The sequence below is a fragment of the Perissodus microlepis genome, chromosome 17, assembly GCF_051167445.1.
Source record: "Perissodus microlepis isolate ML-2025 ecotype Zambia chromosome 17, ASM5116744v1, whole genome shotgun sequence".
Lineage (NCBI taxonomy): Eukaryota > Metazoa > Chordata > Actinopteri > Cichliformes > Cichlidae > Perissodus > Perissodus microlepis.
In genome coordinates, this window is record NC_140477.1 from 26309825 (window position 1) to 26322656 (window position 12832).

General features: G+C 43.0%; 1 protein-coding gene across 3 annotated transcripts in view; it reads left to right on the forward strand.

Annotated features, from left to right (window-relative positions):
• phactr1 (phosphatase and actin regulator 1) overlaps positions 1 to 12832 on the forward strand; it is a 44487-nt gene that overhangs the window by 28116 nt on the left and 3539 nt on the right. For 2 of the 3 annotated variants that reach the window (XM_084910785.1, XM_084910783.1), the window contains exons 3-10: positions 1994 to 2074; positions 2658 to 2783; positions 2869 to 3066; positions 3146 to 3407; positions 8286 to 8485; positions 8718 to 8874; positions 10761 to 10816; positions 10917 to 10978. In XM_084910785.1, the coding sequence (XP_084766911.1) occupies positions 1994 to 2074; positions 2658 to 2783; positions 2869 to 3066; positions 3146 to 3407; positions 8286 to 8485; positions 8718 to 8874; positions 10761 to 10816; positions 10917 to 10978 (1142 nt within the window). The remainder of the gene's footprint in view (positions 1 to 1993; positions 2075 to 2657; positions 2784 to 2868; positions 3067 to 3145; positions 3408 to 8285; positions 8486 to 8717; positions 8875 to 10760; positions 10817 to 10916; positions 10979 to 12832) is intronic. The other variant, XM_084910784.1, reaches the window with a different exon arrangement.

A 12832-nucleotide genomic window follows, 5' to 3' on the forward strand; every position in this document is an offset into this window, starting at 1 on the left:
GTGTTGTCTCTTTAACAGGGAATTAACACTTCATTCAAAGCAGTGAGCAAATTTGAAAGTAGTTTCATATGTCTGGCTCGGGGCTACAATATTCAGCGAGTACTAAGCTGTGAAGCGAAGGAAAGTGTTGGATTTGGATGCCGAAATAGCCGCTGTTGTTGTTGTTTCTCAGCTGGCTGAATCATTTTACATCCTGTTCTCACTGAGCGACGCAAACACGCAGCAGAGGGGTGAAGAGAGGCTTCCTGCAGCCAAGCTGTTCCCCCAGCTGTCACAGCAGTTACACATTTTTTTTACCCTGCTGAAAACCTTCCTCCCTTCTCTGCACCCAGATAATGAACAGTACACGTTTTATAGCATGTGTACGTGCGCACAGGTGCTACACGTTGCGTGTACCGTGTGCTTTTGCTGCACCCTGCTGTCATGCAGTCAAGGTGCATTGGATTATCCAGATTTTCGTGCTTCAAGTAAAAATATAGCTGTGGGGTTGAATAGGGTTTACTGTAGGAAACACAGACAGTTATGACTACAATACATTGACACTGGGGCAACATATACAGAACCAGTTTTACATTGTATCCCTGGGCACTTTTTCTCCACTTTCTTTAGCTGAATCTATGAAACATATTAAAGATCTCACAAAGTTTGACAGACATAAAATAGTATTATTGCATCAACAAGGTGATTCTCAAAGAAACGTTGGAATGGAGAGCATTTGTTTTACAACAGCTTCATTTTCAGCATGACAGCGATCCCAAACACACTGCCAATCCAGTAAAAGCATACCTGTATGGAACTGTCAGTCATGGATTGGCCTCCCCACAGCCTGGACTCAAACAACGTGGGAACAGAAACGGAACAGAAGGGGGGGCAACATCCAAAGAAGAGCTTTGAATGTCCTTTAAAAAGCCTGAAGAACTATTCTTGAAGACTACTCGAGGCTTTTTCCCATAAAGACAACATTAGACCAGCGCCTCTGTACCCTTAACAATGAGTGTCGACACCTCAGTGTATACATAAATAAAGATGTGGCTTGACGACCATTAGAATTGTTTTGGGTTTTTTTTTCATGGGTAGCTGAATAGGCAGAGACCACGCTCGCTAACTTCTAATGAAAACCCAGTGATTTTGTGATATACAGCCTGAAATATGACAGAAACCACTCAGAAAAGAGCTTCAAGGGTTACTCCTAGAAGAGAAGTCACTAGAAAGCTGCCCTAAGAGAGTTCAGCTTTTGTTGAAGAATAAAGGTGGTTTTACCAAATACTGACATTCAAGGTCGTTAGAATTTTACAAACTCTGTATTTTCATGAGTGTTTGTGCACGTTTTAATAAATTGTTGATTCTCTTTTCCACGGGGTGGTTCAAGACTTTTGCTCGATAAAGGCTATATAAGACAAAATGCATCAGTTAGACAATAATCCTGCATTACTATGTGTGTGGGTGATGTGTAGATATCAGTTTACCAAACTGAGCTGTTAGAAAGCAACACAGAAAAACGCATTACAAACGCCATTAAATGACTTCATTAGATATACTGTATGTCGGGGTTTAAAAAAAAAAAAAAAAAGACTTGTAGTATTGTAATATTGCTTTTATTAACTCCCCCACCCTAACACTTTACAGATATTGTCTCAAACCCTACCAATCAAAATGGCATTGGAAAAGATACGTTTTCACAGCTCATGCTGGATATGCTAGAAAATGAAAAAGTGTTATTTACGGGAAATGTTTAGGAGTGAGGAGGTGAGTAGGCATCTCTGTCAGAGGATCAGTGAACTGGTAGTGTTGTGTTTGTGCGCACAGCTCAGAGGGTCAGTCACATGATATTTCCTTGGCACACAGCAGCAGTGATGGAAGCAGCAGCAAGTCCAAAGAAACAGCTGCTGCAGCTGACTCGTTCCTCGATCTTGATAACTCTGTTAGCATCCAGCGCAGCAGCTTTCTTCCTGTTCTAGTCGTTTCTGACGTCTCCTCCTCTGTGCTCCCTCAGTGTTGGAGAGGAAGATGTCCACTCGCCAGAGCAGAGAGGAGCTCATCAAGAAGGGACTCCTAAAGGAGGTCTATGAGAAAGGTGAGGCTCCACACAGCGAAGGTGAGAAAGAAAGTGGCCAGTGTTGTAGTATTATATTATATGTAGTAGTTATTCTCTTTGTTTGTGGCCTGATTTTGATTTTAGATTCAAATTAAAATGTAAAGTAAGATTTTTCCGGTTGCAGCTTCTCAGTTGTGATTCATGCCTTTTCTCTTGCACTTTGATTGGTTTGAGTCTCTCACATTGTTCTGTCATCAGTGGGGTGGTGCTGTTTAAGTGCTGCAGCGCACCAAAGACTCACGCAAGCTTGTGCACAGTTGTAACTCATTTTTTAAGTGTCAGTAAATCCAGTGACAAGTTTACTTACAGCACACCAGTCAGCTTTATCATGACAAGACTGAGCTTAGGAATATGTGTGCCTGTCTGATCCTTACCACCATTCCCTCACATCCAGCTGCTCTACCTGGGTGTATTCTCCCTATCTATCTTTGAAAACTACACTGTTACGTGATTCATATTTTCTCTAAGCAAAATTTTAAAAAATGCTACATAAGGAGATCCTTTGCTCTGTTTTTTCCTTTTTTACCTACTTTTGAACACCAATGTGCATCTTTCTGTGCAGATGGTGCATCTCTGACCATCCGGGAGGAGGTGAAGATAGAGAATGGTCGTTCCTCGGTGCTTGGCTCCAGCCTGTCGGAGTCTGAAGGTAGTGAGCTGATGGAGGGAGCAGCAGGAGCAGCTGTAGGTAGGCAGCACAGCCTCAGAACCACTGAAACCTCTTTAGGTATTTGATTCACAGTGGTCTCTGACTCCTTTGTTGTTTCCCCCAGGCTCCCTGGAGTTTCAAATGCCTAGTGATGCTCAACAGGACCACACCCAGAAATCCAGTCAGGCTCCGCCCACAAAGAAGTCTATTGTATATCAGGCTGATGGTGCTGAATCAACCCTCTGCAGACCTCCAACGCTACACAAACAACCTCCCGCTCTGCCACCCAAGCCTTTCAACAGGCTACCCAATCACATTACAGGTGAGTGTGTCTCCATGCGTGCTCACAACCGCATTAGTGCGCGTGTGCCTAATCCTCCCACGTCCACCTCCTCGTGCAGACGGCGCCCCCGTGAAGTTGCCATGCATGTCGGCTAAGTTGTCTCCTCCTCTACCTCCGAAGAAGCTCATGATCTCCGTACCTACAGGGAGCATGGAGCCCTCTTCTATTGCCTTCCAGAAGTGCCCCGCCCCTCCCAGCCATGCTCCAATGGGTGCACACTCACTGCAGTACGGGACCCTGCCTGTTCCTCTCCACCCGCCCAGCCGAATCATAGAGGAGCTGAACAAAACCCTGGCCCTCACCATGCAGAGGTTTGAGAGGTGAGAATCACACCACAGACGCCAGAAAGTCAAGAAAATATCAGAGAAAAGTCAAAAGGCTCATTAAATTGATCGTTTAGAACGAGCCTGTAACATAAAGAAGTTGGGACAATCATATTTTTGACTAAACAAAAAATTACAAAAATGATTAAAAAAATATTGTTTGATTATATAGTAGTTTTACAAAACTGAGAAAGACCAATTGATCAATCAACCAGTCCCCTCTGTACTAAATCCAGCCCTGGGCAACTTTGCTAAGCACCAACCCCCGTGCCACAAAAAGTAGGGAAGAGTGTTGGCCCCCTTATTTCAAAAGCAGATGGCTCTGTATGTTGACTTGGCACCAAGTTGAAAGCTCAGATGCTACTCTGTTCTGACCATGGACATGGACAGCTGTCATTCCTTATATACTTCTTTAAAGTCCGCTGCCCGGGCACACAGGTAGTGTGTTGTAATGTAAAAACAGACAGGCAAGCTGATGTCCACACGGACCATCGCTCCCTGTCTGATGAAGAAATTTACATCACAGGGATCCAAGCAGATCCAACTGACCCAGAAGCCAGATAACCTCCCATTTATCCAGGCTAGGTTGTGATACTCTGAGACGTGTAATGCGAATGTTTTAAGAACTCATACAGTGACTATGATGATCTTTTGCTATAGAATCACGATCTGAGTTGGAATCCTTCACACCAACTCACAAAAGTCATCCACGGAAAGCACAACGCCATTTTAAGATTCACAAATGTGTAATTTATAGGGAAATATTCCTATTTTTTTAACAGTTGTCTAGGAAGAATATGGCTGCGCAGCACATACACGACCACAGGAGCTGTGTTTTGTTTTGTTTTTTTTATTTGTTTTTTTAGTAAGGCAGAGTATTTCCTTCCTTTTACAAAAACAAATTGAAACATCTGTTTGGCTTTCAAAGGTCTTTCTGGATTTGGATGGAGTGTCTGATTCCAGAATAGTGTGTATTATCTGCTCCCACCCGAATGGGCATTTTAAGGATTCACATTCAGAAAAGATTAGATTGAGTTCTGGTCTTTCCATAGTTGCCTGTAGTCCACAGTGAAAAGTTGTTTTTCTTCAAAGTAGGTGTAGCTCTTTACATGACGGAGTTTCTATACAGCTGGGTGGGTGCTATGATTTTACTGATAGTGAACTTTATTGTATTCATAAGGTTAGTTAGTAGAGTTGCCAACCATCCCGTAAAAAACAGAGTCGTCCCGTATTCAGAGAAAATATCACGCGATTCGTATTGAGCTGAAAAGGAACATGGTTTGTCCCGTACTTCAGCTAGGATGGAAAAGGACACAAAGCTGGAGTTATCCTGTGCCTTTACGCTGTCAGCTGCCTCTTCTTCTCTCATTCAATCATGAAACTGATCAATGATCAGCTGATCGGTATTTCTGACGCAAATCCCGTCTCTCCTTTGTTTATCGCTGACTTTGCGCCAGAAAGAGGAAACCAGCGGATGTCGCGCTAAACAATAGCAGCGCGTTTAAGCTTGATCAGCTGTTGTTAGAATGTATTTGATATCTGTTGTTGGCCAGAGGGGCCGATGGCGCGATATGGCAGCCTCGCTTCTGTCAGTCTGTCCCAGGGCAGCTGTGGCTACAACTGTAGCTTGCCTCCACCAGTGTGTGAATGTGAGAGTGAATGAATAGTGGCATTGTAAAGTGCTTTGAGTGCCTTGAAAAGCGCTATATAAATGCAATCTATTATTATTATTATTATTATTATTATTATTATTAATTTCTAGTATCAGCTGATGTTTGCTGGAGCCACAGCTGTAAAAGCTGCTGGTCATGATATCGGTTTGGATATGTGGTGAGAGGGAAACATGAAGATGAATCATCAGAGCTGAACAGGTGATGGAGAAACAGGTTTACCTTTTAGGTGACATGAATGACTTGAAGGGAAGTTATGAACTGTTTCTGAGAGACAAATAACACCAGGATCCTTTTCTAAGTAGCTGACAGCTGGTAACTGTGCAGGGGCGGGTCTAGCAAAGCTTTGCCAGGGGGCCAGGCAGGGCATTAACAGGGAAAGGGGGGCACAAAGAAATACTTTTCTTTCTTATTCTCATTTAAAATGTCTAGCTTTTAAAAAATAATTATCTGAATTTTACAACCAAAGTTTTTATCTGATGTACAACGTATAGAAATCATACACATACCAACAAGACAGTGTACATCACTGTCACAACAGCGTTTGTTTTCATTCAAAGGCTTTATGGTTTTTCCTATAATACCTGGTGGGCCGGTCTCTAGTCAAAATGCTCGGGCCGATTTTTTTGTCCCAGTCCAGCCCTGGGCACGACACGCAGTGAATTAATCTGAGAGGGTGCATTAAAAAATAAATGGCCGGGCCAGCGGTGCACATCGCAAATTAGCTCGCATAGACACATTAGTTGTACCGCTTCTTAATGACGGCATCTTAGCTAACAACCCCAACTACCAGATTCAACTTGTAATTGGCTAAAAATCACTTAGCCTACTGGTGAGAGGGACGTTGCTAGCTGTCAGTTTTTTCAAGCGATGTTGAAATTTCCACGTTCCGACACTTCAAATGCTTCAGGAGCTCTCCGCTCAGCACAGCAACTGTTAATATAGATCGTTATTAAATTTATTGCTAATGCAATTATATGGCACATTGACTTCTGAGGAAATTTTAGATGGCACTCGTCATCAAAAAGGTTGCCTACCCCTGGTCTAGAGGAATATATACAAAACAATAGAGAGGCACACATTGGAGAGCAAAGTGCTTGGAGGTAGTGCAAAGAAAAGACTTGTCTTTGCACTGTCTAAGTATCACCATTTAGTCTGTCTATTCACAGTCTGAATTAGAGTCGGTGTGTGAGTGGACTGAGTGATGAGGGTTACTCAGACCATGGCTCAGATTGGTGAGGTGGGTGGGCAGGGGAGAGGTGTCGGGGGAGAATGTTTTTTAACAGGTGCCTCAGGCCAATCAGGTGTGTGACCTGATTGGCCTGAGGCACTGACCAGAGGGCAACTGGTCAAACAGGTGGTGAGCAGGGTCCAAGGGGTCACCTGTGATGGCCCGGTGATCCCATCCCAAGAGACCATCACCCGATCTTCCAGGGGCAGGAGGGAAGGATCGGACGATGGGGGAGGGACAGGGCAGCCAATAATTTTTTTGGGCAGTGTTAATTAACCTCTGCGCAGCCTTTCTGTTCTCAGTAGTGGCTCCTGCGTTCCAAAAATCCAGAGCGCGCCCTCCACTCAGGAGTGGAGGAAGACCAGCATCAGCCTCAGGTTATTCTTTCTCAGATTCCACCCATTCTCCTTTTATAATAAGAGGGGAGTGGACCGGTCTGTGCTTCCTGAAGCCCATTAGGAGTTCTTTCGTTTTAAGGATGTTCAGCTTCAGGTTATTTTCTGAGCACCAGTGGACAGGTTTTCTACCTCCACCCTGTACGCTGTCTCATCTATATCAGAGATGAGCCCAACCATCGTGCAGGTTCCAATAGGGGATCTGAAGGTGGTCCAGTTTGGGGATGAAGATGTCTGTCATTATGGTGTTGAATGCTGAGCTGTAGTGCATCTTTGCGTAGCTCTTCCTGTTCTCCAGATGGCTCAGCGCTCTGTGAAGGGTGATGGTGATGACATCCTATGTGGATTTGCTCTGTAAGCAAACTGGTGGGGGTCAAAGCAGGGGATAGCAGTCTCTGATGTGCTGAGACACTATCTGCTCTAAGTACTTCAGGACTACAGAGGGCTACAGGTCTGTAGTCATTGAGGCTGTCTGTTAAGAAATATACTCTAAAACACTTCTTCAGTAGAGACTCAGAGAAGAGAAACACACAGAACTTCTTGCTAGCAAGGGCAGCCTCCAGAACTGAGACTCGCACTGAGAAACTGCCCCGGTCTTTATTTATACTTCAGTGTGTGTGTGTGTGTGTGTGTGTGTGTGTGTGTCCTGCTGATCAAAGGGTCATATAACATGACAGCATAAAAGGAACATCCTTGGTCAGGACGAGGGCAGTCTCCCCCTCACCCTAGATGGTTCACCCTAGATAACACAGTGAGGAAGTCGAGCAGTTCATCTAAACAAAAGGCACTTAGACTAAAACAGACATAGCTACATTAAAACAATAAAACAAGGTACGACCTCTTCCCATGCTCCCAGGATGTAGGTGTGCATTCCTGGAATGCACACCAAGCCTTTTGCAGCCTGCTAGAGATCACACATCCTGTCACTGCACAATTGATTATACGCCTCTAAGCATACATGGTTAAATATTTCCTAATACAAATAACTACATGCAGTATTCTACCATATGCGAACTTATATCACTGAAAGATTATACTGACTAATAAGTACAATTTTCCATTGACACTGTCTATGCCATAATGGTGGAGGCCTTCAGACATAACCATAACCCTGTATAAAGGCAACTGAACTGAACTGATAAGTCAGCCATACAGACAGTTGATAACCATGGAGGAAGGGAACAGGAGCAGGTAAAGGAGCAGGTAAAGACTAAAAGACTACTAAAGAGTCCCAAACCCAAGAAAACATCTAAGTGAATTTGTTCCAGTTTACAGGGGTTGTTGGTTGGTTTGCTAACAGAACTTAAGGCAACATTAGCTTCAGGTGGCTGGTTTGTTCTGTGTGTTTTTTGGGTTTGTTGTTGTTGTTGTTTTGGAAAGTGCCTGTTTTTTGTGTAACCCTTCTTTTGTTTTGGAATCATCTCTCTTCACTGATTGGATGGCAATTCTTTTGTTGAAACTGTGTGGCTGAAAAATGCGATGTGTTTTTCTGCATCTTAAACTCACTTCACACAGCAGTGAACGTGTATATGTGAATATGTTTGTGTGACACGTTTACCATTTCATTCTGAAACTGCAGCTCCATGATGCACGCCGTTCCCACGGTGATGATCGAGTGCGACGATGACAAAGAGAACCTCCCTAACGAGGCAGACTACGAGGACCTGCCGGGCATGTACAAGAATGAGGAAGAGGAGGAAGAGGAAGACGAGGAGGACGATGAGGAGGAGGAGGAAGAGGAAGACGAAGAAGAGGATGAGGATGATACACTGTTTACAAGTAAGCATCTTTTTGTCTTTATTAAAATTTGGCTTACACCCACCATGGTCTTCAAGGTCACATTGAAACCCTGAAAAACAATAAAGAGGACAGAGACGTGTACATTAATGAGAATTACAAAAATATTTACAGCAGAAGAAGATCTATACTGTGTGCCTCTTACTGGGAGGCTGCGACAGCCTCAATCTGCTTAACTTTGATACGATTTCCTCTGCCAATATGTTCAATAAAGGCACACTGGCCATGAAGGTCTTACGAAAAGACTCTCTGGCCATCAAGCTGAGCAACCGTCCATCCAAAAGAGAGCTGGAGGAGAAGAACATCCTGCCACTGCATTCGGATCAGGAGCGGCTCGAATCCCGGCAACAGACGGCCACCAAACTGACGAGGTGAGCTTCCGACTTAAGAGCACACATGCTGATGTGGCACCGAGCCACTCGGAGGAGCGGTACACACGCCCACATCGCTCATCACATGCACATCGAGTCACCTGCAAAGTGTTTCAACCCATGCGAGGTGTGATAGAGGCGACCTGGCTGCTGCAAGGAGCAGATGATAGAAGAAGGGATGACGCAAAGCAGAGAGGGAAAGATTAAAGGTGAAGAGCAGGGGGTGTAAAACGAAATAAAACGGAAAAAAGAGAATAGTGTCGTGACTGTAAAGGTGAGTGCAGGCTACATTAGATGTGTACAGAAACAAAATGTTGTCAAAATCATCACACAACATTTGAATCATTCTTACTGTGCCAAGTGGCAACTTAAGCCAGTGCAGAAATGCTAAAGGCTACAGTTCCATGAATGGCCACTTGAGGTCACATACAGTCCTATTTTAAAGTGCCAAACTTTTAATGAGGTTTCTAATAAAAACGCCCACTGCTCAAGAGTTGTCCATCATATCACATCACACAACCACCGTTTTTTGGGAAATGCGAGTATTCCCTGAGTCGTTAGTAGTGCTTCCTGTTTATTCCGGTTGCAAAAACCTGTGAGAAAACTGAGTGATTACTTTGGTAGCTAGGAAATATCCAGGGTTGCCTGTAGTTCTTCTTGTTTTTTACCCTGTCCTGTACAACAGCTTTAGCTAGCAGAATCAGGTTGTGCCAAACACTTTGCTTTGCCAAGAGGAGCCCTGTAAATTTTTTAGAACGCTTTAGCTTGTAGCTGAAAACAATCCTATTTTACCAGTTTTCATTTCCAGTTTGTGTTTTCACAGCTCCACTACGGCTCAAAGAGCAGCTTGTCAGTCTTTGTAGACAAGTCCGTCACTTCCATTCAAACTATGACTGCAGCAATATGCTGGTGACCAAAGTAATCATAAAGAGGCTTTTGCCAGCCGGCTGGGGACTACACATTTTCCTCTAATGACAGGTGGTGGCCAGGGGCTCACTGATTGGTCTGTATGTCTGTGTTAGAAGTAATTTTCTCAGTGACTGACATCAACCTCCACCAACCAGTTGGGAACAAGCATTTTTCCTTCATGACCAGAGGTTGCCTCGCTAGCAAAACTAACCATGTTTACAGCCCGTGTAGCTAATTTCAGTCGCAGAAAGGAGTTCATCTTGGTTATATTTCTATCGCAATCCATGCTGTTGCAAAATTCTACTCTAATATTGTCTGATATCATAGTGGCAAGTCCATATTTTATATATGAAATGTACTGAAATTTATCTAAAATCTAAAGCACACACACAGTACTTAGCTACATCATTACTGCAGTAAATATCCATCTTATATAACCACTCGCTGTAATATATGGCCGGGGCCATTACCCTACATATTCATTGTGCTCTTTGGTCCCACTTAATAGGTTTTTACAATATTAGGACAACTTGTAGTGTGCAACTGCTTGTATTACTTAATGAACTCCACATCTTAACATTAGTTGGTATTGTTCTGGAGGAATCATCTTTATCTTTATCTTCCTCTGGCTGATGTTTTGAGCCTCTCTGCACTGTCCACCTCTTTTTTTTGTTTTGTTTTTTTTGGAGGGTTTTTGGCAACTTTTCTGCTTCTTATCCTCCTGTTCTCAGTCACTATCTGTCATCCTGCTATTCCAGTGCCTCTGAGTCAGTACCTACTCAATAAATTCACAAAATACTGCTTCATAAGAAAAAAAAGACTTCCCGTGCACAGCCAGCTCTTCTGTCCACAAGAGTAAAATCTCTTTTTGCATATGTCGAGAGCAATAAGCATGATCTGAAAGCTTGCACGGATAAACATTAAAATCATATAAAAATAGCCTTCCTAAAATAGATGCTTTCCTTCCCTTTATTCAGACGGTTGAGTCAAAGGCCGACAGCAGAGGAGCTAGAACAGAGGAACATTCTGAAACGTAAGTCACTTTGCATAACATGAAGGAAAAGGAGAAAAAAAACTACAGATAAAAATGATTTGTGTGTGAGTGTGTGTGCTTTCTGTGCGGTTTCCTGCAGCTCGAAATGATCTGGAGGAGCAGGAGGAGAAGAGGGAGATCAAGAGGCATCTGTCGAGAAAGGTAAAGGCAAAGAAGATGTGGACAGCGTGTCTTTGATCAATCAGTGCTGAGATGGTTCATAACCCCAACTAGAAATATGAACATGGTTGCCTTGGAGACTAACCTACCGCTCTTCAGACTGCAACCCTTTGAGAAGTAGTTTTTGTGTGTGTCTTAGATCATCTCCATCGCAGTCACATCTCACAACTCTGTTACTGAATAATAAAGAACACCTGACACAGTAAACGTCAAATTAGAGTATATCTGATGATCCACCATACAGCAACAGTCATTCTGATTATCGAGCACATAAATCTGTGGGTTTGTTTTAGTGTGACCTCCATGGACTGAAGTCCTGGTCTGTTGGTGTGTACTGATATGTGTTTGCTTTTCTCCAAACATCTCTACTTACATTGTTCCACAAGTTCTTTTAAAGAGAGGAGAGGTTTTCTCCCAGCAACCCTTCCAAACAAGCCATACTTGTTCAGGTTTTTTCTTCTGACATACATTTTAGCATTTAGCATTTTAGCATAATTAGCATTATCATGCTAATTGAGGCCTGTAGAGTCTGAGATGTAGCTCTAGGGTTTTTGACAATGTATCTAAGTATTTCACCATCTGAGCTGGGGGTGAATTTGAATTTGAAAGTTATTAGCTGATGCTAACAATCAGCTGTGTATCCTTTTAAAAACAGCCTACAGTCATTCACTCACTACGTGGTTATACACCACTCTGTGTTTAATCATTTAATCATCTTTGTCATGTCTTTCTCTCCTGACCACAACCTGCTGTGGCAGATGGCCACTCCCTCCCTTAGCCTGTTTCTGCTGGAGATTTCTTCCTCTTAAAAGGGAGTTTTTCCTTCCCACTGTAGCCAAGGCACTTGCTTACAGGGGGCCGCATGATTGTTGGGGTTTTCTGTTTTCTTTGTATTCTTGTAGGGTCTTTCCTCGACAATGTAGAGCACCTTGAAGCAACATTTGTTGTGATTTGGTGAATATAAATAAAATTGAACTGAGTTGTAGTTTTCAACAAGTCTCACACATCTTCTGAGCAATCCCAGGTCATTCTTCTTTGGTGAATCTCTCAAGCTCCTCCAGATTTGTTGGTCTTCAGTTTACCACACAGATTTTCAATGAGATTCAAGTCAGGGCTTTGTGCAGGCCAGTCAGTAATTTTTATTTCAGTCTTCTGGAGGTAGATCTTCACAGGAGTGACATGTATTTTGGGTTGTTGTTGTGTTGGAAAACAAAGCACTGGTGCAGATCCAGTTTTGCTGCTGTTTGAGGTTTTCTTTGAAAATCTTCATATATCCTTCTTTCCTCATGATTCCTTGACTAGACTCCCAGTTCCAGACGCACTGAAGTATCAACAGTTCCTCACTTGGCTAAGTCGGTCACTTGTTGGCAGTTGTTCTGAGGATCAGGCAGATCTCTCACTAGTTTTCTTTCCAGAGTCTTTAAAGTCGTTCACTTCCTACCTCTGCCAGGCTTGCTATGTGCTGTGTGGCTTTCAATTTCAGTAAATTTCTCACTCCAGTTCTTGACACTGTGATAACTTTGTATGTCTATCTGCTCCTTAGTAAGCATAAACATTTTTTTCTCGTGTAAACTGATTTCTTTTGATGCATGATGCTTTCCCAAGTTGGCTGAAGTTTTTATACTGTGTGTAAATTGGACAGCAACCCGCAGTTTTAATGATTTTATGTGTTTTAAGAATTATGAAGTTAAAGAACATCAAAAAATTGAAATCTGTAAGTTGGGGCTAATCATTTTGTCCTTGTTTGTACACACCTGAAAGTCCAGACCAGCAAACTACGAAAACTTCTGCTTTTGTAGACATCCTTACACTTACTGATAATTAATTAATCGGGTG